At 41.1% G+C, this 23,134-nt stretch overlaps 1 protein-coding gene across 3 annotated transcripts; it reads left to right on the top strand.

Moving 5' to 3' along the window:
• The first annotated feature begins 802 nt into the window (after positions 1 to 802).
• On the top strand, positions 803 to 23,134 carry LOC139406758 (leukocyte elastase inhibitor-like). 3 transcript variants are annotated; one of them, XM_071149763.1, is made up of 7 exons: positions 803 to 876; positions 11,508 to 11,690; positions 12,801 to 12,938; positions 13,245 to 13,362; positions 16,532 to 16,674; positions 16,981 to 17,148; positions 22,584 to 23,134. In XM_071149763.1, the coding sequence occupies exons 2-7, from the start codon at positions 11,526 to 11,528 to the stop codon at positions 22,989 to 22,991; spliced, it is 1,140 nt and encodes a 379-aa protein (XP_071005864.1). In that variant the 5' UTR covers positions 803 to 876; positions 11,508 to 11,525; the 3' UTR covers positions 22,992 to 23,134. The 3 variants fall into 3 exon arrangements, with proteins under 3 accessions (XP_071005864.1, XP_071005863.1, XP_071005862.1); XM_071149762.1 differs by lacking the exon at positions 803 to 876 and adding an exon at positions 9,306 to 9,366; XM_071149761.1 differs by lacking the exon at positions 803 to 876 and adding an exon at positions 9,675 to 9,756.

Below are 23,134 nucleotides of genomic sequence, written 5' to 3'. Positions count from 1 at the left end.
TGTCACTCCTTGTCACAATTGCAGACAGTGTAAAACAGAACTGGGATCAGGCTAGCAACATACACTACATCTATCAGGAGCTGATTAACTAGCCGTCCCCCATTATCAGTATGCATCGTTTGAGAAAACATACACCGTAATCACATTATTACAAATCAAAAAATGTTTCCGGGTATTTTCCAAACTGTACGTACACATTTTGTGAAATTTGAGCAGGAGGTAAGCTGTAATTTCTCAAATTTGTGTGCCGATCGCTGCATACTCCTGATCCCGCACTGACACAAGTATTTCCGGGATTGGACACTCTCAATTACAAATTAACAAGGACTTCTGGGATCGTGCACACCGATTATTGTGCATTAACGTTTTTTTTTTTTTTTTTGGTGTGTAAACTGCGTAACACTCGCGTTTGGAAAGAGGAGACATCATAGTGTCATGTCAGTACAAACTTGACCAACTAGCTAGTACAACTCATGTTGAGGTGGGGATATTATAATTTCAGTGTCAGTTTACTTTTTAGTCGTTTAGCAGACGCTCTTATCCAGAACAATTTACAGTTAGTGCACTAATCTTAAAATAGATAGTTGGGACAACCACACATCACAGGCATAGTAAGTACACTTTTCCTCAATAAAGTAGTTATCAGCAAAGTCAGAGTTAAAAAGGGAGGGGGTCAAGTGAAAGTGTTGGGGGAGGGGTCGAGGAGAGGAGGGAAATTACTTAAAATACTATTTGAAGAGGTAGGGTTTCTACTGTCCTAGCTTCAGGGGGGAAGCTGGTTCCACCATTGGGGTGCCAGGACCGAGAAGAGCTTGGACTGGCTTGACTGAGTGGGAGCTACCTTCCCGTAACAGTGGGAAGGCCAAGAGACTAGAGGTGGCAGAATGGAGTGCTCATGTTGGGGTGTAGGGTTTGAGCATAACCTGAAGGTAGGGAGGGGCAGTTCCTCTTGCTGCTCCGTAATCAATCACCATGGTCTTGCAGTGGATGCAAGCTTCGGCTGGAAGCCAGTGGAGTGTGCGGAAGAACAGGGTGACATGGGTGATCTCGGGAAGGGCTGCAGCATTCTGGACAAGTTGCTGGGGTTTGATGGCACAAGGGGTGAGCCCAGCCAACAGTGAATTGCAGTAGTCCAGGCAGGAGATGACAAGTGCCTGGATTAGGACCTGTGCCGCTTTCTGTGTGTGGTAGGGTTGCCCTCAACAGATGTTGTAAAACATGAGTCACTGCTTTGATTTTGCAGAGAATGACAGGGTGTTGTCCAGGGTCACACCACAGTTCTTTGCACTCTTAGGGGGCGACACTGTGGAGTTGTCAACCATGATGGAAAGGTCTTTGAGTGTGCAGGATTTCCCCGGGAGGAAGGGGCAGCTCTGGCTTGTCAAGGTTGAGCTTAAGGTGGTGGTCTGACATCCAAGCGGAGATATCTGCCAGGCACGCAGTGATCCCCTTCCACTTTTGAAACCCAGGTGGCGACATGCATCACTGCGTGTCGCCACCTGGGTGTCAGAAGGGGGGAAGGAGAAAAGTAGTTGAGTGTCATCTGCATAGCAATAATAGAAGAGACAACGTGAGGATATGGCGGAGCCAAGTGACTTGGTGTATAGAGAGAAGAGGAGAGGGCCTTGAACCACAATAACATACATTTTTAGAGGGCCTTAAAAAAAATCAAGCCTGTCCTCAATAGCTGTGATTTTAATAAGAAGACTTCAACAAGACTTTCAACAAAGTCGACTATAAAGGACTTTAAAAGAACCGAGGTAAGGGAACATTTTACACAGTAGGTCTAACAGTGTAGTGTCTCAACATCAAATGCTTGCTAGTTAACATTAGTCAGCTGAATGAAGTACCAAAGACTAACGGGGGAATTTCACTCTGGTTCTGCCACAACATATAGTCGTTACTATATTAACAACATTACGTTTTTGGTCAGAAACATCAACATTTGTGAAACCACAAGCTAGAATGAGCGCATTTTAATTTCACTGGTAGAATCGGGAAGTTTCGACTTTCTGTGTTTTCGGCTGCTCATAGTGAACCACAAAGTCCAGCATTCATAGCTAATGCAGATACCGCCCCGCTAGGTAGATGGGTCTGCCCAAAAACTTGCATGATGGCGTTGTTTACTTCGGACAACCAGCACACAGTAATCTCAGAACTTCTCTAGGCAAGATTTGTTTGAAAACATTTGTTTTTGACTAATGTTTCTCATCATGCCCATGTGGTGTTCTGTGTCTGGCTGTGCTAATTACAAACAAGTGTGAAAGTGAGTTCTCTTTCACTGTTCTACCTACCAGAGATTTATCCCGATGCTGCCACAGTGTAATGCTTACAGTGACCAAAGATTAGAGGAATTTTCAGGGTGAACTGATTTTTATTTATTTAACCAGGCAAGTCAGTTAAGAACAAATTATTATTTACAATGATGGCCTACCCCGGACAACGCTGGGCCAATTGTGCGCTGTCCTGTGGGACTCCCAATTGTGGCCGGTTGTGATACAGCCTGGAATTGAGCCTGGAATTGAACCAGGCAAGTCAGTTAAGAACAAATTCTTATTTACAATGATGGCCTACCCCGGACACCACTGGCCCAATTGTGCGCTGTCCTGTGGGACTCCCAATCGTGGCCGGTTGTGATACAGCCTGGAATTGAGCCTGGAATTGAACCAGGCAAGTCAGTTAAGAACAAATTCTTATTTACAATGATGGCCTACCCCGGACAGCGCTGGGCCAATTGTGCGCTGTCCTGTGGGACTCCCAATCGCGGCCGGTCTGTAGTGACACCTCTAGCACTGAGATGCAGTGCCTTAGACTGCTGCGCCACTCGGGACCCCCATCCAATGGATGGGGAATTAATTTGGACGATAGCAGAGAAGTAATGCGAAACCCTATTTTTTTCCTTCACAACAAAACATAGAATTCTTGTTTAGGGATAACATAACATTAGCTAGCATGCCAGCCTAGCTGGACTAGGTAAGTTAGCTAGCTAGCTAACATTACAGTCCTGTATTGAACTCTGAAAGCCATCAGCTAAATCAAATAGCTAGCTAGCTATCTTTTGTATACACACTGTCAATCAATTTTGCCTATGCCATGGTAGTCACTGCTAGACTGGTAACTTCAGTAGAGTAAACATGTTTGTTTGTTAGTTCTATTTTTTACTACCATTAGCTAACATAAGCTAGCTAATATTAGCAAATAAGAGTAGCTCAATCTAGTAGCCATCTATTCCACCCTGGTTTGGAAAACCCTCTGTTACTAAAAATATAATTGTCGATATAGCTTACTCATGCTCTGTTTGTGTGTTGGTAGCAATGATGAATGTGTATAAATCATCTATGATTGGTTAGTTAGTTCTCAGCTGGCTAGCAGTGTGTACCTTCCAGACCATGTAATCAATTTAGTCTATCCATTTTCTCTTTTTACCTTTTCTCTTTGTAAAACTCTGGTAATCTGGAGTCCTTCCACAGTGCCCTGCTGAAATATACACCAAAGCGGCAGAATTTGGGGTACAAGAGCATGACGGAGGGGACAAATCTTGCGATTATGGAGCACAAGATTGTGATCTAAAAACCAGCAAGGGACCCTGAAAGGTATACAATCAAGACTAGAACAATAATGACACAGCCACCTCATTCTTCTCTCTGCATATTCTCAAAACACAATACAAAGAGACGTCTACAAAACAAGACCATACGCCACAAGCACAAACAGTCTCAGCTTTCACAAGCCACCATGCCAAACACCACTGCCAGTGTATTGAACCCGGATAAAGGACTATGGCTGTGTTTAGACAGGCAGCCCAATTCTGATATCATTTTCACTAATTGGTTCTGAAAAAGATCTGATGTGATTGGTCAAAAGACCAATTAGTGGAAAATATATAGAATTGGGCTGCCTGTGTAAACACAGCCATAAACGCAGACAGTGTGGCTCAGCATAAGACCATATAGAACACCATTGATAGAAAATATCCATATTTATTTCATCTTCGAAACTTGTCTACCCTTTATGGAATCACAGAAACTATAAATAAGCTGTACAGGGCTCTTTAGCATCAAACAGATGGTAGATATTCAGATATGTCTAAATAATGTATATTTGTCAAAATCTAAAATACAGGGGAGTGTACACTATTTAATGCTAACTCAAAAGAGAACTGGGTATTCAACAAGAATGTTATGTGGTAAAACTAACATCAGTGTTGTAAAGTAGTTAAGTAAAAATAATTGAAAGTACTACTGAAGTAGTTTTTTTGAATATCTGTACTTTACTTTGAATGCTTAGCAGGACATGAATATGGACCAATTTTTATTTCTTTCATCACATTCCCAGTGGGTCAGAAGTTTACATACACTCAATTAGTATTTGGTAGCATTACCTTTAAATAGTTTAACTTGGGTCAAACGTTTAGGGTAGCCTTCCAAAAGCTTCCCACAATAAGTTGGGTAAATTTAGGCCCATTCCTCCTGACAGAGCTGGTGTAACTGAGTCCGGTTTGTAGACCCCTTGCTTGGACGCGCTTTTTCAGTTCTGCCAAACACATTTTCTATAGGCTTGAAGTCAGGGCTTTGTGATGGCCACCCCCAATACCTTAACTTTGTTGTCCCGAAGCCATTTTGCCACAACTTTGGAAGTATGCTTGGGGTCATTGTCCATTTGGAAGACCCATTTGCAAACAAGCTTTAACTTCCTGACTGATGTCTTGAGATGTTGCTTCAATATATCCACATCATTTTCCTCCCTCATGATGCCATCTATTTTGTGAAGTGCACCAGTCCCTCCTGCAGCAAAGCACCCCCACAACATGATGCTGCCACCCCCGTGCTTCACGGTTGGGATGGTGTTCTTCGGCTTGCAAGCCTCCCCATTCTCCCTCCAAACATAACAATGGTCATTATGGCCAAACAGTTATATTTTTGTTTCATCAGAACAGAGGACATTTCTCCCAAAAGTATGATCTTTGTCCCCATGTGCAGTTGCAAACCATAGTCTGGATTTCTTTTGGTGGTTTTGGAGCAGTGGCTTCTTCCTTGCTGAGCGGCCTTTCAGGTTATGTCGATATAGGACTTGTTTTACTGTGGATATAGATACTTTTGTACCTTTTTCCTCCAGCATCTTCACAAGGTCCTTTGCTGCTGTTCTGGGATTGATTAGCACTTTTCGCACCAAAGTACATTCATCTCTAGGAGATAGAACACGTCTCCTTCCTGAGCGGTATGACGGCTGCATGGTCCCATGGTGTTTATATTTGCGTACTATTGTTTGTACAGATGAACGTGGTACCTTCAGCCATTTGGAAATTTCTCCTAAGGATGAACCAGACTTGTGGAGGTCTACAATTTTTTGGCTGATTTCTTTTTTTTGTCCTAACCGACTTGCCAAAACTATAGTTTGTTTAACAAGAGATTTGTGGAGTGGTTGAAAAACTAGTTTTAATAACTCCAACCTAAGTGTATGTAAACCTCCGACTTCAACTGTGTTTTTGTCCTGGGAAATTTTCATGTGACTTACAACCTCATGCTAATCACATTAGCCTTCATTTGCTTAACCTTCCTGTGGGAAGGGACACCGTTTTTTTCCTTCGAATCCTAGTCACACCTCATGTAGCCTAGCCCATAGGCTTAAATGTTTTCATAAGGTTTGTATCACAACTAAAGTGGCCAAATAACTTCTTAAAATGTAGCACATTAATCTGCTTTACAAGGGGTGTAGGATTTAACTGGCATACACAAGCAGCGGTGAGTTTCAAGTTTGAGAGAGATCATTTTCACCATAGAAATGCACCTTTATAATAAAAGCATTACATGCATAATTACATTTGCGTTGGTGTTTTCCGCTGATGGAACATTCACGCTTATAGCCTACTACCAAGTGCGCATTGATGCGTTTACAGTGTCAATAAGTAGCCTAATAGTGTGTCAACATTTTAAGCTAAACATTCTGATCTGTTGCGTCAGCCACATTGCGTAAAACAAGTATTTTGATGCTCGTGGTTGTATTAATTTGGGATCTATCGCATCCCACTATTGTCCCAGACTATATTTGGAATATTTATTTCTCGCAAGGAATAGAATAGGTCGACCTTTGTACTCTGGGGGATAGTAGATTGACATAGGCTATTGCTTTTGCTGTTCGTTAGGCCAACTCATCTTGTTATGCTGATGAAAATGAAATGTTGTTATGCTGATGAAAATGAAATGTGGACAATTCTTCCAATATCTTCAATATGCACTTCGGAATTGGACAAGGCCACGTGCAGTTGCGTCCCGGATGTGTCTGTCATCACTTGTAGCATGTGAGAAAGACCCAATCATGTGATAGAGCACAGCACTCAGGGAGAAGGGCACAACCTCCACTGGCCGCAAAAGGTATGGATTTTTTTAGGGTGCTTTACCGATACGCAAAGTGAATGCCCCCGTGAAATTCTACGCATTATCAAGTGCTTGTCAACTTGTGAATGAGTGACTGATGCACAAAAAACAAAGTAGAGTTCATGCCTTTCAAGCGACTTTTTTCAAATAATCATTAGTCACATCATGCAGCCTTACAGTGTATTAAAAATCTAAACATATAGCCCAACATTTGTAGAACAACTAAAGTTACATTTAGTAACTCTAAATTAAGCATATAGGAATACCTATTACTTTGTTCACCGCTCAACAAAGAATAGCCGCATGGACGCACTCTAATATTTTAGATTTTTTTTCAGCTTTGTTTAATTGTATTCTTCATACTAGAAAATAATGCCACGGAATTGTAAGCAAATATTGTCAGCTAAATTAACTAGTGTAGCCCACAGCCATTTGGCATAGCCAGATCAGGACCCAACATAAGGACAACTCAAGAGTATGCTATTCTGTTGTTCTGATATAGACTACATTTTCTGCATATCATGCTTTTTTAGACCTGTCTGTCAAAAATAAATAATGGATTTATTGCGACGATGTAAGCTATATTACATGGATTTATTACTTTTTAATATGTAGATGTTCCAAATATGTGGAAGCCAGGAGATGCTAAATGTGTTTATGTTAGTTAACGGTCAATTACCATGAGAATGACAGTTATTTGCTTGACAATCACCGGCTGACGAAATTGTGTGGTCCCACAGCCCTATCTCTAAATGTCCTTGAGTGGCCCAGCCAGAGGCCGGACTTGAAACCGATTGAACATCTCAGGGGAGACCCATAATGGCCCATAATGACAAAGGAAAAAACGTATTTTTTTTGTAAACATTTTTGCTATATAAAAAAAAGAAATATCACATTTACATAAGTATTCAGACCCTTTACTCAGTACTTTGTTGAAGCACCTTTGGCAGCGATTACAGCCTAGAGTCATCTTCGGTATGACGCTACAAGCTTGGTACACCTGTATTTGGGGAGTTTCTCCCATTTTTCTCTGCAGATCCTCACAAACTGTCAGGTTGGATGAGGAGCGTTGCTGCACAGCTATTTTCAGGTCTCTCCAGAGATGTCCGGGCTCTGCCTGGGCCACTCAAGAACATTCAGGGACTTGCCCCGAAGCCACTTCTACGTTGTCATGACTGTGTGATTAGGGTCATTGTCCTGTTGGAAGGTGAACCTTCACCCCAGTCTGAGGTCCTGAGCGCTCTGGATAAGGTTTTCATCAAGGATCTCCCTGTACTATGCTCGGTTAATCTTTCCCTTGATTCTGACTAGTCTCCCAGTCCCTGCCTCTGAAAAACATCCCCACAGCATGATGCTGCCCCACCATGCTTCACTGTAGGGATGGTGTCAGGTTTCCTCCAGACATGATGCTTGGCATTCAGGCCAAAGAGTTCAATCTTGGTTTCATCAGACCAGAGAATCATGTTTTTCACTGTCTGGGAGTCCTTTAGGTGCGTTTCGAAAACTCGAAATGGTCTGTCATGTCCTTTTTACTGAGTGGCTTCCGTCTGGCCACTCTACCATAAAGGCCTGATTGGTGAGTGCTGCAGAGATGGTTGTCCTTCTTGAAGGTTCTCCCATCTCCACAGAAGAACTCTGGAGCTCTGTCAGAGTGACCATTGGGTTCTTGGTCACCTCCCTGACCAAGGCCCTTCTCCTCCGATTGCTCAGTTTGGCCGGGCGGCCAGCTCTAGGAAGAGTCTTGGTGGTTCCAAACTTGCATGGCGCAGCAGTCTTAGGCACCGCATCGCAGTGCTTGAGGCGTAACTACAGACCCATGTTCGATCCCAGGCTATGTCACAGACGGCCATGACCGGGAGACCCAAGGGGCGGCGCACAATTGGCCCAGTGTCGTCGGAGTTAGTGGAGGGTTTGGCAGGCTGGGATTTCCTTGTCCTTGTGGCAGGCCGGGTGCCTGCAAGCTGACTTTGGTCGCCAGATAGACAGTGTTTCCTCTGACACAGTGCGGCTGACTTCCGGGTTAAGCGAGCAGTGTGTCGAGAAGCAGTGGAAGGTTTGTGTTTTGGAGGACGTATGGCTCTCAACCTTCGCCTCTCCCGAGTCCTTAGATGAGTTGCAGCGATGGGACAAGACTGTAACTACAAATTGGATATCACAAAATTGATTGGGGAGAAAAAGGGGTAAAAGTTGTTTTTATTTTTATAAATAAAGCATTTGATGGAGGCCACTGTGTTCTTGGGGACCTTCAATGCTACAATCATACCATCCGGTCTCAGAGCTCTATGGACAATTTCTTCACCCTCATGGTTTAGTTTTTGCTCTGACGTGCACTATGGGCTAACTAACTAACTATGAGCTGTTTAACTATTGAACTAACTATTCATTGTATTCTCACGCGTGAAGGTGCTGGAGTTATTAGGGAATTAAGTCAAGGTCAGAAAGCGTCAGGGTTTTCCAACCCTCTCCTCGGCCCCCCCAGACATTCCCCCCAAAAATGTAACGCTAAACTGACACACCTGATTCAATAAGTCAACTAATCATCAAGCCTTTGACTAACTGAATCAGGTGTGGCAGTTTCTGTCCCCCTGTCTGTATGTCCCCTTTCTGTCTGTCGGTTCCCTCATTTTGGTACTGTCGGGGAGCACGGGTGACCTCAGCCAAGAGAGAGAGAGAGAGAGAGGGGCGGAAAGTAAGGGCGGGGCGAGGTATTGATAGTGAGAATCAGTCATGTTTGTTCTGCATTGGTCACCATGGATTACCCCATTTGGAGTGACTGATAAGGCCGTCATTGTAAATAAGAATTTGTTCTTAACTGTCTTGCCTAGTTAAATAAAGGTTAGATATTTTTTTTAAGTAAAAAATAAGAAAGAAAAGGGTGAAAACCAAAACGGGACTGAGACAGAAACTCACCCGCCTGCTACATGTTGAAGAAGACAGGAATGTATCCGAGAGAACAAAAGTCACCTGGCTTAATATTGATGGGAAATTCAAGGTGTGACTGGTAATGGCGTCTATCTGCTCTGACTCTGCTTTGAAGTTGTGTATGTGTTAATCATTAAAGTCGTCCTGAAATGTGGGTTCCCTGCTTGGACATCCTATATCTTAGCAGGGCAGGTACGGCAGAGGGACCAAAGTCCAGCAGGTGAACTCAGTCTTACTGGCAATATCAATAGGTGAACTGACTTACGCAAAGTGGACAGGCCTGTATATTCAGTCTCCACCCAGTTTTATGGCTCGGTAGAGCAGTGCATAGCCTATATTAAAGGACGCACCAGATGACTTGGGCATTTCCGGGGCTTATTTGCAGTTCTCTGTTGTTTCGTTTCTCTTTCACTGGAACCAGTGCATGTCGGAGCTTTTCACACACAGAGAAGCAGAACGGGTAAGTGACAAATATTAGTCTTCCTAATCCCAAGCACACTACAGTAGCAGTAGCATACACTTGTAGCCTACATGCATTTAGCTTTTAGCTGTTGAATATACAGTGCCTTCTGAAAGTATTCAGATCCCTTGACTTTTTCCACATTTTGTTACGTTACAGCCCGATTCTAAAATTGATTACGTTTAAAAATAATAATAATAATCCTCAGCAATCTACACACAATACCCCATAATGAAAAAAGCGAAAACAGTTTGTTAGACATTTTTGCAAATTTATAAAAATGAAAAACAGAAATACCGATGCGTAAGTATTCAGACCCTTTGCTATGAGACTCGAAATTGAGCTCAGGTTACATTCTGTTTCCATTGATCACTCTTGTGAGGCTGTGTGCTGCCAGGACAACAACCTCTCCCTCAACGTGATCAAGACAAAGGAGATGATTGTGAAAAACAGGAAAAAGAGGACCGAGCACTCCCCCATTCTCCCACGACGGGGCTGCAGTGGAGCAGGTTGAGAACTTCAAGTTTCTTGGTGTCCACATCACCAACAAACTAACATGGTACAAGCACACCAAGACAGTCGTAAAGCGGGCACGACAAAACCTATTCCCCCTCAGGAGACTGAAAAGATTTGGCACGGGTCCTCAGATCTCCTGAGGTTCTACAGCTGCATCATCGAGAGCTGGTTGCATCACTGCCTGGTATGGCAACTGCTCGGCCTCCGACCGCAAGGCACTACAGAGGGTAGTGCGAACGGCCCAGTACATCACTGGGGCCAAGCTTCCTGCCATCCAGGACCTCTATACCAGGCGGTGTCAGAGGAATGCCCTACAAATTGTCAACGACTCCAGCCACCCTCGTCATAGACTGTTCTCTCTGCTACCGCACGGCAAGCGGTACTGGAGTGCCAAGTCTAGGTCCAAAAGGCTTCTTAACAGCTTCAACCCCAAAGCCATAAGACTCCTGAACATCTAGTCAAATGGCTACCCAGACTATTTGCATTACCCCCCACCCCCCCCCCCCCACCCTCTTCACACCACTGCCACTCTCTGTTGTCATCTATGCATAGTCACTTTAATAACTCTACCTACATGTACATACTACCTCAACTAACCGGTGCCCCCACACATCGACTCTGTACCGGCACCCCCCTGTATATATTGTTATTTTTTACTGCTGCTCTTTAATTACTTGTTACTTTTATCTTTAATTCTTATCCATATATATATATTTTTTAACCTACACTGTTGGTTAGGGGCCCGTAAGTAAGCATTTCACTGTAAGGTTGTATCTACACCTGTTGTATTCTGCGCATGTGACTAATAACATTTGATTTGATTTGAGATGCTTCTACAACTTGAATGGAGTTCACCAGTGGTATATTCAATTGACTGGACATGATTTAGAAACGCACACACCTGTAGCAATTGGTATGTGAGGGTGCAAGAACACAGGGTTAAAATGAACAATAACATTCTGCCTTGGAATCTATTTCTCTATTGTCAATGTCATTGAGTAGCCTATTCAGTGTAGGCCCAAACTAGAGTGAATTGGATCAGAATTCATGCAGGATCAATGATAACTTGATTTCCAAAATTAAATAGACTAGTGATGGGGAGATGTGTGGAGTAGATTTTGGTCACATACTGTAAGATGCTCCAAAACGTCATATTGTCACATTAAAATCAGTGTAGATCTGATGATCTGATTAGTCTGCATATGTCAAACAATACTGTAATCTCCTTTCTTCAGACAGATCAGTCATCAGCCATGGCTTCTATCAGCAGCTCTAACACAGCCTTTGCCTTGGAGCTGTACCGCACTCTGGGTCAGACCAACACAGGGAATGTCTTCATCTCCCCCTTCAGTATCAGCTCAGCTCTGGCCATGGTCTACCTGGGAGCTAAAGGAGACACAGCTGCTCAGATGGCAAAGGTAACGCACACATACTCAGATACACAGACATGGGCACACGCACACACACACACACACACAGATACGCACTGAGAGAGATAGACACACATACACACCCTTAAAGTAGGCTACATGTAACGTAGATGGAAGACATGACTAACTCTGACTATTGCTACTCAACTTGTACTTTGGAACGTACCACAGCAGTATCTACGTACGTATCACTGTCCAGCTAGTTACCATGGAGAGGGCTATAAACCCACAGGTTACTTTTCCCCAAATGGCACCCTATTCCCTATATAGTGCACTACTTTTGACCAGGGCCCATAGGGCTATAGGCAGGGAATAATAGGGTGCCATATGGGACGTATTTACATTTACAGTAGCATATTACACCATAACAATTTCTTTGTGTGCGAGATGTACACTGCACTTTATCTGCACACAGTCCAAGCTTGATTTAGTCACCTTTATTCATTTCATCATCATAACCCAAAGGGTTGCAAAGGGAGGGTATATTACCGATAACTTTCTAAGTTTACCAGTAAACTACCAGAATTTAGGAAACTTGGGTATGATTTAGACATTTTAATAATGTAAAATATATAAATTAATAAAAAATAAGAGGATTTGAAAATGTTTTTAAAAAATTGACAAAGCCGTAAAATATTATTCTAAATATAGAATACTTGTTGAGTAGCGTTCATTCGTATTTAATATGAGGAGTTCAACATTAAATCTTTTTATACTCTTTTATTTATTTTGCTATGTCAACATGTCTTTGTTGTAAATGTTTTGGCACGTAACTGGTGGCAGTTGTGAAAAAAGTTGAAAATGATTCCATTGTTAATAAGAATTTGTTTTTTTAATTAATTACGCTATTTTCTCATAGTTTATCCATTAGAAACTCATGGACAACATGGACACAGATATAAAAATGAATATTTTGAACGAATACATTTTTTAAAAGTTATTCAAGTATACAGTATTTACCAAAGTTACCATCAATTGCAATAGATTAACTGTAAATGACCAGAAATTCTGGTGACTTTGGTAAATGATCAGTTGTTTTGCAACCCTAACCACCATTATCATCACTTTAACCATCTTTCCTCTCGGAATTCTCCCCAGGTTCTGTCATTCAACTTGACTAAAGACGTCCACACAGATTTCCAGACACTCAATGGAGATATCAACTCTCCCTCTGCATCTTACATCCTGAAACTGGCCAATCGCCTGTATGGAGAGAAGACCTGCAACTTCCTGACTGTGAGTTTCACTATAAACTATACTTTTCATGCAAGTAACAGCCACACTACCACTTTACAGTCTACTAATCTATACAATCTTTACACTTTTCGGATATGCTGAGGTAATAATTACATACCCGATGTTCTATAGTAATACTAGTCCTGTGCGAATAGGGCTTTATTGAAACAGACAACAGACTGGCTGTGCTATTTCTGTCCCCAGAAGTTCTACCGTGTTTCCCTATATGCTTATTGAACTGTTCTCTCTGCTGTATTGGTTTTACTGTCCTCTATATGCTAATTGAACTGTTTCACTCTGCTGTAGGAGTTTTTAGAATCCACCCACAAGTTCTACCATGCAGACATGAAGGCAGTGGATTTCCTCGGCGCAGCAGAGGAGGCCAGAGGAGAGATCAATGGCTGGGTGGAGCAGCAGACAGCGAGTATGATCATTCAACATATCAATCAATCATTCAGTTAATCAATCACATACAGTAACAGTCACAAGTTTGGACACACCTACTCATTCCAGGGGTTATCTTATTTTTTCAGTTTTCTACATTGGAGAATAATAGTGAAGACATCAAAACTATGAAATTACACATATGGAATCATGTAGTAACCAAAAAAGTGTTAAACAAATATTTTAGATTTCAGATTCTTCAAAGTAGCCACCGTTTGCCTTGATGGCAGCTTTGCACACTCTTGGCATTCTCTCAACCAGCTTGATGAGGTAGTCAACTGGAATGAATTTCAATCAACAGGTGTGTCTTGTTAAAAGTTCATTTGGAATTTCTTTCCTTCTTAATGCGTTTGAGCCGATAAGTTGTATTGTGACAAGGTAGGGGTGGTATACATAAGATAGCCCTATTTGGTAAAAGACCAAGTCCATACAGTGCCTTGCAAAAGTATTCATCCCCTTGACGTTTTTCCTATTTTGTTGCATTACAACCTGTAATTTAAATGTAAATTGATTTTTATATGGATTTTGTGTAATGGACATACACAAAATAGTCCAAATTGGTGAAGTGAAATGAAAAATTTTACATAAAAAAAAAACGGAAAAGTGGTGCGTGCATATCTATTCATCCCCTTTGCTATGAAGCCCCTAAATAAGATCTGGTGCATCCAATTACCCTCAGAAGTCACATAATTAGTTAACTAAAGTCCACCTGTATGCAATCTAAGTGTCACATCATCTGTCACATGATCTCAGTATATATTCTGAAAGGGCCTAGAGTCTGCAACACCACTAAGCAAAGGGCACCACCAAGCAAGCGGCACCATGAAGACCAAGGAGCTCTCCAAACAGATCAGGGACAAATTTGTGGAGAAGTACAGATCAGGGTTGGGTTATAGAAAAATATCCAAAACTTTGAACATCCCACGAAGCACCATTTAAATCCATTATTAAAAAATTGAAGGAATATGGCACCACAACAAACCTGCCAAGAGAGGGCCGCCCACCAAAACCCACAGACCAGGTAAGGAGGGCATTAATCACAGAGGCAACAAAGAGACCAAAGATAACCCTGAAGGAGCTGCAAAGCTCCACTGCGGAGATTGGAGTGTCTGTCCATAGGACCACTTTAAGCCGTACATTCCACAGAGCTGGGCTTTACGGAAGAGTGGCCAGAAAAAAAGCCATTATTATAGAAAAAATAAGCAAACACGTTTGGTGTTTGCCAAAGGCATGTGGGAGACTCCCCAAACATATGGAAGAAGCTACTCTGGTCAGATGAGAAAAAAATGTTACTATTTGGCCATCAAGAAAACGCTATGTCTGGCACAAACCCAACACATCTCATTACCCCGAGAACACCACCCCCACAGTAAAGCATGGTGGTGGCAGCATCATACTGTGGGGATGTTTTTCATTGACAGGGACTGGGAAACTGGTCAGAATTGAAGCAATGATGGATGGTGCTAAATAGAGGGAAATTATTGAGGGAAGCTTGTTTCAGTCTTCCAGAGATTTGAGACCTTCCAGCAGGAAAATGACCCTAAGTATACTGCTAAAGAAACACTTGAGTGGTTTAAGGGGAAACATTTAAATGTATTGGAATGGCCTAGTCAAAGCCCAGACCTCAATCCAATTGAGAATCTATGGTATTACTTAAAGATTGCTGTACACCAGCGAAACACATCCAACTTGAAGGAGATGGAGCAGTTTTGCCTTGAAGAATGGACAGAAATCCCAGTGGCTGGATGTACCAATCTTATAGAGACATACCCCAAGAGACTTGCATCTGTAATTGCTGCAAAAGGTGCTGTACAAAGTATTGAATTTGGGGGGGGTGAATAGTTATGCACTCTCAAGATTTCAGTTTTTTTTCTTAATTCTTGTTTGTTTCACAATAAAAACATATTTTGCATCTTTAAAGTGGTAGGCATGTTGTGTAAATCAGATGATACAAACCCCCCAGAAATCTATTTTAATTCCAGGTTGTAAGGCAACAAAATAGGAAAAATGCCAAGGGGGGTGAATACTTTCGCAAGCCACTGTATTATGACAAGAACAGCTCAAATAAGCAAAGAGAAATGACAGTCCATCATTACTTTAAGATATGAAGGTCAGTCAATCCGAAAAATGTCAAGAACTTTGAAAGTTTCTTCAAGTGCGGTAGTAAAAACCATCAAGTGACATGATGAAACTGGCTCTCATGAGGACCGCCACAGGAATGGAAGATCCAGAGTTACCTCTGATGCAGAAGATACGTTTATTAGAGTTACCAGCCTCAAATGCTTCACAGAGTTCAAGTAACAGACACATCTCAACATCAACTGTTCAGAGGAGACTGTATAAATCAGGCCTTCATGGTCAAATTGCTGCAAAGAAACCACTACTAAAGGACACCAATAAGAAGAAGATGGGCCAAGTCAAAGTCTTCAAAGTCTCCTTCAAGACTGTTGGAAAAGAATGCCAAGAGTGTGCCAAGCTATCATCAAAGCAATGGGTGGCTACTTTGAAGAATCTAAAATCAAAAATATAGTTTACACTTCAATACACTTTTTTGGTTAATACATGATTCTATATGTGCTATTTCATAGTGTTGATGTCTTCACTATTACACTACAATGTAGACAATAGTAAAAATAAAGAAAAACCCTTGAATGAGTAGGTGTGTCCAAACTTTGGACTGGTACTGTATATTGTCTAAATTGGGAAATTTGTAGTGCAATACAGGGAGGATAAAACACAACATAAATACAACAGCATACACAGCCAGAAGAGAACTGGCCACCCCCTCAAAGCCTGGTTCCTCTCTGGGTTTCTTCCTAGATTCCTGCCTTTCTAGGCTGTTTTTCCTAGCCACCGTGCTTCTACATCTGCCATGCTTGCTGTTTAGGGTGTTAGGCTGGGTTTCTGTATAAGCACTTTGTGACATCTGCTGATGTAAAATGGGCTTTATAAATACATTTGATTGATTGAACCGTCAGATCTGTAACTAGGATCAGCTAACATGGAACTCAGCATAAGATTAATAAATGTGTCTTTGCTTAAATGACATTAGAACCAAATGGTACTTCTTGTTTTAGAGTTGCTTTTGGTTTAGATTGTTTCATTTTGTGTGTGTACGTGCATGTGTGTTTGTATGTTTACGTTTACAGATAAAATCAAAGATCTGCTGAAGCCGGGGACAGTCAGTGCTATGACAAGGTTGGCTCTAGTCAACGCCATCTACTTCAAAGGAAACTGGCTGAATCGATTTGACCAAAAAGACACCAAAGAGATGCCCTTCAAACTAAACCAGGTCAATATTGTCAATAATATTTAGATAGATATCTATACTGAGTAATTCAATAATGGAATTATAATATAATTATATACTACACTACTAGAAGATATGATGATTATGTATATTAAACCAAAAAGGATTCAAAAGCTCACTTTAAATGGGCCTTATTTATATCAATGGTACAGGCAAAGATTTGACACATTTGTGTGTCATCCAAGAGACAAAACAAACCTTCAAGTTACACTGTATAGGCCTATTGTGAATTATATGGTGGTCAGATGAACTCATTCTCCTTTTCTGTTATATTCTGTGATTTTTCAGAATGAAAGCAAGCCAGTTCAGATGATGCACCAGATGAAGAAGTTCCCCTTTAACTACGTCCCAGACTATAACCTCCAGATCGTAGAGCTTCCGTATGTGGACGAGGAGCTCAGTATGTTTGTCCTGCTACCTGAGGAGGCCACTGATGGATCTGATCCCCTAGTGAAGGTATACACAACCCCCTGTAACCTTTTCACACTACTGAATCAACCCTTACTAATGAGCCATGTTACAAATCCCACAAAGTGGGTTCACCCTATTGGCTCGATGCGAAGGGGGGTTTGCCTTTCATGCCAGCAACCTGGGTTCGCTTCGCTGTCCCTCTGTTCGATACACTACAAAACCTCCTATAGTTAAAAAGATACTTCACCAAAATTACATTGGTTTCCTTACCATGAAAACAGACTATGGGCAAGGTACAGTGGTTCTTCCTTTGAAAGTTGTGTCATACTGCAACACAGCTTGTGGGGTGCCACAGTATTCTATGGCACGTTATTTAAGTGTCAGCCATTGTTGCCAATAATGCTAGTTTGACCACCAGAGGGCATCTTTGAGAAGTTAAGTTATTGAAATGACATGGCGCTGTAGACTTAAGAGTCCTTAAGAGATGTTATAGTGTAACTTACTTATTGGCATACAGGCCTACTTCAATATACAGTATATCAATCAATCATTAGTTAATTTGTGCGTGTCATCACACAGCATACAAGTCTTACATGCCTTTAAATGCATTCAAGCATTTTAGTTATAAATTGAAATAACAAAGGGAGCCATGAATATTTAAACAATGAATAAACCTCAACATGTCAGCTAAAGCGATTGAATTCAGGAATGCATTTGACGGTTTTAATATTAAGAAAATATGGCGCTGTACAACGTGACCGGTCGGGAGTAGGCCTAGGCTACTAAGTGACTGTGAGTGAAGAGCAAAATAATCCTAACATTTCCCACCCTAATTGTAGGCTAACCAATACCCAAACGGAGATAAAAATTAAAAAATAAAATCTCATTGATTTATCAAGCCCATGGGGACCATGCTTGTCTCAGAGCAGCACAAAATGGTGCTGAAATACCACACGTGGGTAGGCTATTGCTTCAAATCGTATTATAACAATTGGTTGACTTTGGGAGTTTCAGTAAGCAACAATTTGTTGCCTTCTTTAGCCTACTTTATTCCACTTTATTCCAATAGTTCTGTTATTCAGTGATATTTATGCCCATAGTAATTTGTTATGGAACCATCCAGATGTGGTTAGAAAACAGTGCATTTGGTGGGCTATGCAAAAGTATGGGAGAGGTGACATGCCTCGCAAACATCCATTACTACATTTAAAGTCCCTAAACTCGGCATGTGTCTATTGTCCTGCTGATAGCCCATCAAGGGTGGAAGGCTTCTTTTGTATTCAAGAACTCCAGAACAAAGAGAAAGGAGACTTAAATAATTCAACAATGAATAAATCACATGTCAGCTAAAGCGATTGAATTCACTAATGCATTTGACTGTTTTAATATTGGCCATCAACCAAAAACACAGCATCTACCATGGTAGAAATATGTTATTGAATTCAATTGATTTGATTTGATTTGAATTTCTTTTTTTTACTATTTCGAAATGCAGATGTTTATTAGGCTACTGTTCAATGTCTTTAAATACATTGGTCCCCCTTCCCTCCTTTCCTATTGTCCTGCTAATAGCCCATCCTCGGGGATGGCTTCTTTTGTATAAATACAGTTTTTAATTACAGTCATTTACCATTCTCATTCTCAGAGTGTAAACGTTGTTAACAACCTGCTACACTTGTGTGAAAAACAAGTGTTTGAAAACATGTTTTCAAAATGTCTCCAACTGTTAATCAACTGTATTCTAAAAAATAAAAACACAGGATCTACAGTGGTACAAATATATTATTGAATTGGGTTTTAAAAAACTGTTTTAAAATTAATATGTTTAATAGGCTACTGTGCAGTCTGACAAACCAACGGGGCAATGAGAATAGACAACAGAAGCAGGAACAGCATAGGGCTGATTGACTTACTCATTCCTGGCTTTCGTTCAAAATAAGTTATATTATTAAAACAGCGTCTGGTGCTCTCTAATGTGTGGATAGGCCACTGGGAGTAAACGGATACTGTACTGCACTCTGGTCAAAGAGTGATGACAGACACAGAAGACCAGTCTAGGAGTTTAATGATGAACCAGAGTATACATGTGGTCTGTGTACAGAGGGAAACAGGATACAAGAAATAGAAAATGACTACAATGTAAATCCAATAAACAATGTTACATTAAACACTAATGTCAACAATCTCTATACACAATTGACAATAAGAGAAAAATAACACACCATAGTTCCTCTCAAGATAATTAACATTACAGTTACACCAACGGGTAGGCTAATCACACAATTGTACAAAGTGGTAAGGGAACTGGTGAAGAAAGTTACATACACATTTCTTGCATTTCCATATAGCAACAGGAATATTATAAAAGTGAAATAAGTATTTGTTCTGACTTACATTTGGTCAAAAATTTACAAATATCCTTGCAAATAAAAATAGTCTGATCTCCACAAAAGCCAACCTAACTAAGAAATACATTTAGTTTGTTGCCATGGTGAATAATCCAATAATAATTGGGGGGACACATACAAGGAAACATCAAAGAGTTTACCGGAACCTCAAAATGAAAATACTGGCAGATCAATAAAATGTCCTTGTAAATCTTACATTTAGAGGATTCTAAATTAATATCTAAGGGGCTTTTATACAATTATAATGCAGGGTTAATAATAAATTCATATGTTTGTAGGGGTTGATACATTTTTGTTGTTGGGGCAAATCTGTTTTTAGAGTACTTAAGCATTGTAAGTTTGCCCATTTTAGCCCTTAGGCTACACTTTGAATAGGACTCAACTCTAACTGACCGCACTATCTATCGGTAGTCTAAACTGTGGCACAAATTTGGGGATTTTTGTGTTTGAAAACATGTTTTCAAAATTCCTCCAGCTGTATATAACTACTGTAAATAAAAACAGCATCTACAGTGGTACAAATAAATTATTGAATTAGATTTTTTTTCAACTGTTTTGAAATGTATGTTTATTAAACTACTGTGCAGTCTGACAAGTAAACACAGCCTACAGTACATAGTAAACATGGTAAAGGGCCTAATTCCTTACGTAAGGGAGAGCAGGCCATGTCCAGACTTTCTCTGTGACCTCAAGTACTCATTAACTCTGTCTTTCATGCTTTTTCGTGTTCCATCAGTCAAGGACAGAAACTTCTGAGACACACCCGGAGGTTCACTGGTAAGCCACATTTGTCTCGGGATCCATCCCAGTTGGTATTCTGTGTCCACTCGTGGTATCTCTCTTTGGTTACACATCCTTGGAATAGCATAACAGCATAACGGTCCGGACGGCCCTTGCTGTGCCTGGTGAGCAGTTCGTCAAGTTTTCTTGTCAGAAGAGGAATGGAAATGTCAGTGTGAACCGACGACCTGACGAACCCACCACGTATGTTGACTCTGCCTGTCAGAGGTGGAGTTCCAGAGCTCACAGGTGTGCCTGGCATGGATTGTGACTCCATCTCGTTCCTCGCCCTCTTCAACGTGTCATTCTCCACCTGACTCTCCGCCAATACCGCCTGGCTCTGGACCAATGGATCAGCTGTCGCCCGTATCTCTCGTATCCCTCAGAGAATGTTTCTCTTTCTGCTGGTCAGCCTTCAATGACTTCATCTCGGTCTTCAAAGTTTGAATCTGATCCATGTGCATCTTCATCAGATGAGCAGAATGGTACAGCCCTGAGCCCCCATCGATTACAGTGGCCTATGGAATAAACGGTAGATAAATTAGTATTAAAAGTGACTACAAACACACAAATTCTGCGTACAGAAACATATTTTAAGAATCTAGCTAAACTAACCGCTTTTTTGGGAACCAATGTATTTTTTCTGTTGTCTGTTGTCCAGCCCTTTGTCCACTGATCTCCATGGATGGTTGGGTCGGGTGAGAATGACCAGGATCTCTATTCATTTAAGTGAGCAGATTATGGTTTTCAGGAGGAACGGAAAATCTACTGGAGACGTTTAAAAAAATACTGTTAGACTTGGGGATTATGTAGCTGAGATGTACAGTAGTTGAAATGAACATCTACATTTTGAAAGAGTATTTGTATCATTATTTTATTGACAAAAGTACTGTACTGTATACATACTGTACTCCCTCCAATTTAGAGGATTGGAGGATTCTAAACTTAGATCTAAGGGCATTTTTCGTTAGGGCAAATCAGGTCTGTGAGAATATCTAAGGGGCTTTTATATAATTAGAATGCAGGGTTAATAATAATAATAATCGCTGGATAACAGATCGGCTTTCGAAACTCATTAAGAGACGGCTTCTGTCTTCAATGTAATCATTAATTCAGAAGATTAAACCCATAGGTTTTAGGCCTGCAATAGTGTATAATAATCCATGCCTTCTGGGAATGTTAAAAATTAGAATTTTGGCTGTTAGAAGTACTAAAATCAACCAATGTCAGCCTTTAAAGGCTTTATTATCCAAATGTTTAAAGTGCGTGTGGGTGACGGAGAGAAACAAAATGGTGCAGTTTGAGGCCATAAGGCAGAGGGTGACGGAGATAAAATAAATGAGATAAAATAAATGAGAAGGGGAAAAAAAGCTGGAAAAATAAAGCTTGCAACATGCGTCTGATTATTCATTATGAATACGATTGATTTTGTTTACATTCTTCATTGCAACCACAATGTCACGAATAATTGAACACACACAACATGAGCAGATTAACTTGGTCCAAACCGTCAGAACATTTATTTTTTAAAGACTATCAGAAAGAGTGTTGGTACTTGTTTATTTTGATCCAAAGCCATGAATGAGTGAGTCACTCAGCTTTATACTGACAAAATGCTGACTCTTTCATTCCGTTTCTTCTTCACATCAGCAAAGAAGGACTCCGTGTTTCAGAAACTCACTTTATATAGAGGGGCTATCACTCTTTCACATGGTGGTAAATAAAGCCCGTTTTTTTATTTAGAATGATTTATTTCTGTTTTCAGAGAGAGAAACCAAAAGCCCACCCTGCCTATTTAAAAAAAAAAGTTATCTCTAGTGCCAGAGAAGAGAGACTCTCAGACTGTAAATATTTCCATTAATTCTTCAAAAAAGATAGTCAATTTGTGCCACAGTTTAGACATCCGAGAGATCAGCATTCTAATTCCCCCTTGTGATAGTGTGGTGCAATGACAGAATCTACCACTAACGGTCTCGGCCTAAGCTCTAAACTTTTAAAGAAGAACCACTGTGACAGCATTCCATGCGTTGGTTTTGTTTCCCTGGTTTCCAAATGCTAACGTTTTAGCAAGTCATGGTACCTATATTAGCATTTTCCACGCATCATTTGCCACTAGGTGGTGGACTTGGCTCAGGCCCGGGTAGGCTGCTGAAAATCCCACTACTACAGTATCATCTATCATCTGTAGGAGTGTCAATGCTGCTACGCCTCTCTACACTGATTGGATTTTAACTGTGTGTGTTTCACCTTCTTTCTATACTGACTGAGTTTTAACTGTATGTACCATTTTAGCTGGAGAGAGAGCTGACCATGGAGAAACTGGATGAGTGGACCAGCAGGAACAACATGGACACGGGCACAGAGGTCATAGTTCACCTGCCCAAGTTTAAACTGGAGGAGGACTACGAGCTGAACAAGCCCCTGACCCAGCTGGGCATGAAGGACGTGTTTGAGGGGGGCAGGGCCGACCTGTCTGGGATGAACGGGGAGGGGGGGCTCTTCCTGTCTACGGTGGCCCATAAGGCCTTTGTGGAGGTGAACGAGGAGGGGACGGAGGCTGCCGCCGCCACTGCTGGGATAGTAGCGTTCTGTATGATCCGAGAGGAACACTTCACAGCTGACCATCCCTTCCTCTTCTTCATCAGGCATAACAAGAGCAAAAGCATCCTCTTCCTCGGCAGATTCTCCTCTCCCCAGTAGAAGACTGGTTAAAAAAGCGTAGAGAAGATTTAATTTAATTTATAACATATATTTTACAGGGACAAATGAACATCATTCAACATTTCTGTAAATGTGGCAGATTTAGCAAGCTAGCTAGTAGCTAGTTCCATCAGCCCTTGATT

This window comes from Oncorhynchus clarkii, chromosome 4 (genome assembly GCF_045791955.1).
Source record: "Oncorhynchus clarkii lewisi isolate Uvic-CL-2024 chromosome 4, UVic_Ocla_1.0, whole genome shotgun sequence".
Classification (NCBI taxonomy): domain Eukaryota; kingdom Metazoa; phylum Chordata; class Actinopteri; order Salmoniformes; family Salmonidae; genus Oncorhynchus; species Oncorhynchus clarkii.
Note: the sequence above shows the minus strand (reverse complement) of the source record. Positions and strands in the feature narration are given on the sequence as shown.